The sequence below is a fragment of the Rana temporaria genome, chromosome 7 (assembly GCF_905171775.1).
Source record: "Rana temporaria chromosome 7, aRanTem1.1, whole genome shotgun sequence".
NCBI classification, from domain to species: domain Eukaryota; kingdom Metazoa; phylum Chordata; class Amphibia; order Anura; family Ranidae; genus Rana; species Rana temporaria.
In genome coordinates, this window is record NC_053495.1 from 3,215,538 (window position 1) to 3,221,198 (window position 5,661).

A 5,661-nucleotide genomic window follows, 5' to 3' on the forward strand; every position below is an offset into this window, starting at 1 on the left:
ACGCCGCCGCGCAACTACGTGAATCTGGCCCAATATTTTTTATTGAAGGTTGCGGATTATTTTGAGGGATTTTCACATCTGTGTTCCCCATCGGGAGAAGATTTCCTCTGCTGGCTGTAATCTCATCCCTGTAATGTTCGCCGTGTGACACGTGTGCTGCCAGACAGAGAAATAATAAGAGGGGAAAAAAAGAAACAAAGTAACAAAGCAACAAAGTAAAACCACAATGACATGTGACTTGTATGAATATCTGGGGGACAGAAGGGTCCTCTGCGGGGTGAAACGGGGCGATAAAGCGGCTTCCAGAACCTCCGGGTCCCCTTTCCAAAGCATGAGGTGACCTTCCAGGAATTTGGCTACCGGAGGCTGCGGCACGCTGCGCCGCGTTATATAAGAGGACGTAACGCAGACCAGACCCAGTCCCTCCACCCTGCCAGAGAGACTCACCAGCTGGGGGATCAGAGAGAGAGAGCGACGAGGAAGACGAGACGCACCGCGCATCGCCATGAAGACGCTCATTGTCCTGACGCTGCTGGGGATGGCCGCCGCCGCCGTCCTTTCCCAACAAGGTTGGAGGATTTCAGGATCTCTCAGATTTTTTTTATTAATCCTTCGACAAAATTATAATTATTTAATTAGCTTACGGTTACATTGTTGCATATTGATTTCCTACAAACGCATTCTTTGCTTCCTGCTTTGTATCACGGCGCAGTGATTGCGCTTTACCGCTCCGCATTCCTCAACGCAAATCAGGCGGGGTTCACATATATAAGAATCGGAGGAGGTTTTCCCGCATCCAATGCACATGACAGGAGAGTGTGACCGGCTCACAATAGACCCGGAGAGGGGGGGCGCGGGGCGCGGTCCTGTGCGTCTTTTGTTCCAAATCAAAACCTGATTCGCACCTGAATCGGTGAACAAGGACGCACCGGACCCCCTGCTGGGAGGCGCAGTGTATGTGAACGGAGCCGGAAACGCAGTACAGTCTCTGCTGGAATTGCTTTCATCTGTGCAATCGTTCAGCATGGACTCTGACTGCGCTATCTGACATACAAACAACCACTAGTACTTTCATTCCTTCGAAGCTCAGGGACAGCGTTTCAGTCTGAAGGTCTAATTATTTCTACCAGAGAGGAAGTCTATAATCTGCCAGTTGTCACCGGAACAGGAAGTGACGGGCAATGTCCCCGTGGGGGACACCTGCGCCAGTGAGAGTTGTCAGAGGTGAGATTTCTCTATTCTTTCAGGATAGTTCTATTATAATTATTATTATTATACAGGATTTATATTCTTATTCATATTATTAATAATAATAATAATAATAATAATAATAATAATATATATATCATGTATAATAATACAAAATAAAAATAATAATAGTATATAAATTTGAAATAATAATAATACTAATAATAAAAATATATAAATCCTGTATAATAATATATATAAATCCTGTAAAATTATTATAATATATAAATCCTTTATCATCCTATATAAATCCTGTATATTAATAATAATAAAAGTATATAAATCCTGTATAGTAGTAATAATAATAATATAAATCCTGTATGTAAATGTGTAAATCCTGTATAATAATAGTATATAAATCCTGTATTATTATACTAATAATAAAAGTAATATATAACTCCTGTATTATAATAATATTTAAATATTTTATGATAATAATAATAATAATAATAATAATAATAATGATGATGATAAATAATATAAATCCTGTATTATTATAATATATAAATTATGTATTATCATAATAATATTTTTTTAAAAGACTTATATATTATTATTATTATTATTATTATTATTATTATTATTATTAGTAGTAGTAGTATTATTATTATACAGGATTTATATATTATTATCAAGCAGGATTTATATAGTATTATTATTATTATTAGTAGTAGTAGTAGTAGTAGTAGTAGTAGTAGTATTATTATACAGAATTGATATACTGTTGTTGTTGTTGTTATTATTATACAGATTTATATATTATTATCATAAAGTATTCATATTGATGATTATTATTATTATTATTATTATTATTATTATTATTATTATAATACAGGAATAATTATTTTTATTATTATTATTATTATTATGCAAGATTTATAGTATATAAATCCTGTATTATAATAATAATATATAAATTCTGTATTATCATAATAATATTTTTATAAAGGACTTATATATTATTATACAGAATTTATATATTATTATCATGCAGGATTTATATAGTATTATTATTATTATACAGAATTTATATACTGTTATTATTTTATACAGGATTTATATATTATTATTCTCATAAAGGATTCATATTGTTTATTATTATTAATATTATAATACAGGATTTATTATTATTTTTATTATTATGCAAGATTTTATTATTATTATTATTCAGGACTTATATATACAGTACAATTTAGTAGAGGAAGAATCTGAGGGTTCTGCTCATTAGAGCTTACACAATTTCTATAGAAGGAAAGTAATGTATCTGATACCTTCAATTTGTCAGCTGAAGTTTAATCTGCTGATATTTTGACTGTGATGCAGCCAGGAAATGGGGCGGGGCCAGGGAAGGTCAGGCTGGACGTCCTCCAGCCAGGAAATGGGGCGGGGCCAGGGAAGGTCAGGCTGGACGTCCTCCAGCCAGGAAATGGGGCGGGGCTCTGTCTGACTTGCTGCATTTCTAATGCACATGGTGAGAAGCTCGCAGTGTGCGGTGAAATCAGAGTGTGAAAGCCCTTTAGGGAATTCCGTGTTCATTACTTTTATCCGTCTTCACAGAATAGAAAACTTCTTCTCTTTTTATGTTCCTTCAGGTCCCGCCCCTCAGCAATCAAGAAAAGTGATCGACGCCGAAGGTGAACCAATCAAATCCTTCCTCTTATAATGACTGTTTTGTCCTGAATTATCCACTTGCTGACTCCGCCTTTTCTGTGACTTTTTGTTTACACGTAAAAATCTGTATTTTTTGCTAGAAAATTACTTAGAACCCCTAAAAATTATATATATAACTTTTTATTTATTTCTTAGGTAACAAGGGGGTCCAACCAGCTACTAGCAAGGAGGACCTAATAAAGGGGGTCCAACCAGCTACTAGCAAGGGGGACCTAATAAAGGGAGTCCAACCCACTACTAGCAAGGAGGACCTAATAAAGGGGGTCCAACCCACTACTAGCAAGGGGGACCTAATAAAGGGAGTCCAACCCACTACTAGCAAGGAGGACCTAATAAAGGGGGTCCAACCCACTACTAGCAAGGGGGACCTAATAAAGGGGATCCAACCCGCTACTAGCAAGGGGGACCTAATAAAGGGGATCCAACCAGCTACTAGCAAGGAGGACCTAATAAAGGGGGTCCAACCAGCTACTAGCAAGGAGGACCTAATAAAGGGGGTCCAACCAGCTACTAGCAAGGAGGACCTAATAAAGGGGGTCCAACCCGCTACTAGCAAGGGGGACCTAATAAAGGGGTCCAACCCGCTACTAGCAAGGGGGACCGAATAAAGGGGGTCCAACCCGCTACTAGCAAGGGGGACCTAATAAAGAGGGTCCAACTTTGGTGAAGTATCAGTAGGGGGAATCTGTGCTGCACGGGGTGATTAGGGAGTGCCCAGGCACATCCGGCACACTCCTATGCATGTACTACTGAAAGTGGTGCTTACAGTGATCGGCTTTTATCTATTTATGGAAAACCTTTCTCCCAAAATCAGCAAAACTCTTACTGTAACTACCTATAAAGTGTGAAGTTTATATTGATTAGTAAGATGTCAAAATATGTTATTATTGATGAGAATCGGAGATCTCTGGACTCCTTTCTCTTCTTCCAGACGTGAAGATCCCGAGGAGCTCAGCACACGCCCTCATCAAACGCCACAAGAGGGCCTACGACTATTATGAGAGGTAAGTGTCCACCATAGAGAGCGCCTCATTCTGACCGTCTTCCAAAATTCAAGTTTCAAAAAGAATAGAATAAAAAAGAAAAAAAAATGATTATATTTGAATACAATACTAAAACTAAAAGAGAATAGAATATAAAATAATAGAACAGATTTGAATAGAATAGAATAAAAAAAAATAAAAAAAAAGAATGAAATAAAACAGAAAGAATAGATTCAAATTTTGTTTAATTTGGAAGAGAATAGAACCAAATAGATTCAAAATTTGTAGTAAAATACTTTGAGTGCATTGGAAAAAATGTAAATCCGGTTGAAAACGAATAAACAAAATTAAATTAGTAACCTCATTTATTTTTTATTTTTTGTGGTTGAAGTGGATGGACTTGTATCTTTTTTTTCAACCTGACTATGTAACTATGTAACAAATTGATCTAAAAAGAAAGGACACAAATGTTTTGTTGTGCACATGTATGTCGGGTCCTATCCTGATGCTCTCTGGTGCCCCCTCCTGTCCAGGTTCTATCCTCGTATAAAGCCCCCCATGGAGGTGAAGAAGGAGCAGTGTGAGAATTATTGGCCGTGTGATCAGCTCTCGGAATGGGTCGGCTTCCACCAGGCCTACCAGACCTACTTCGGACGGGTGTGAGGAGCGGCGAGATGAAGAAAGCCCCGCCCACTGCGCCGACAATGCACCTCCCTCTTCTTCTTCTGAGACTTCCAACCAAGGCGGACAATGTGGCTTTCTCATTATCAGCTTTTATATTTCCAGCTCTCCTGACTCCCAACTCCCAATTCCCGACTCCCAATACCTGACTCCCGACTCCCAACTTCCGATACCTGACTCCCGACTCCCAACTTCCGATACCTGACTCCCGACTCCCAACTTCCGATACCTGACTCCCGACTCCCAACTTCCCATACCTGACTCCCGACTCCCAACTTCCCATACCTGACTCCCGACTCCCAACTTCCCATACCTGACTCCCGACTCCCAACTTCCCATACCTGACTCCCAACTTCCCATACCTGACTCCCGCCTCACAACTTCCGATACCTGACTCCCGCCTCACAACTTCCGATACCTGACTCCCGACTCCTGACTTCCGATACCTGACTCCCAACTTCCCATACCTGACTCCCAACTTTGATACCCGACTTCAGACTTCCAATTCCCGACACCGGACTCCCAACTTCTGATTTCCGACACCCAACTCCCAACTCCTGACACCTCCAAAGAAAGATACACACAAAGATAAAATAAACCTTTTTGCTGCCTAATAATGTTCTTTTCATTAATCTGTTTATAATTTGCCTTCCACATCCCCATCGAAATGCTAATGACATTTTTAAATAAAGCTTTTTCTATTTTCATTACCTACCTTATTTTACAGCCAATGATGTCATCGCTGGGTGGGTCTCTATGCTTCTCTATCTGGGATGACTCTGGTGGGAGGGACTGGAAGGGTTAAGGTGCAATCCATTGCGGTGTGTTAGAACACGCTTATTAATGCCCATCACGGCGCGGGGTTCAAGAGCGCCACATAAAGGCCGCCCAATCACACCGCACACTAGACGTGTGCACTGCCGAAATTTGTTTTTGTTTTTGTTTAATTCCTTTTGCTGTTTTTTTTTTATTTTTTTAATATGGGGTTATTCGTTATGATCACAATTCGTAAATTTGAAATTTGTAAATTCCAAAATTTAAAAAATAAGAACAATGGGCCAGATTCACAGAAAAAGTA

General features: G+C 39.0%; 1 protein-coding gene across 1 annotated transcript; it reads left to right on the forward strand.

Moving 5' to 3' along the window:
- The first annotated feature begins 290 nt into the window (after positions 1–290).
- On the forward strand, positions 291–5,297 carry LOC120944920 (osteocalcin-like). Its single transcript, XM_040358687.1, has 4 exons — positions 291–569; positions 2,841–2,882; positions 3,851–3,923; positions 4,436–5,297. Exons 1-4 carry the CDS (start codon positions 506–508, stop codon positions 4,563–4,565), a joined length of 309 nt encoding a protein of 102 aa, XP_040214621.1. The 5' UTR covers positions 291–505; the 3' UTR covers positions 4,566–5,297.
- Positions 5,298–5,661: the final 364 nt, after the last annotated feature.

Coding starts and splice junctions, on each gene's coding strand:
- LOC120944920 (XM_040358687.1), top strand. CDS start 506: ATGAAGACGCTCATTGTCCTGACGCTGCTGGGGATGGCCGCCGCCGCC. Junction 2,883..3,850: donor AAAAGTGATCGACGCCGAAG/GTGAACCAATCA, acceptor CTCTTCTTCCAG/ACGTGAAGATCCCGAGGAGC. Junction 3,924..4,435: donor GCCTACGACTATTATGAGAG/GTAAGTGTCCAC, acceptor CCTCCTGTCCAG/GTTCTATCCTCGTATAAAGC.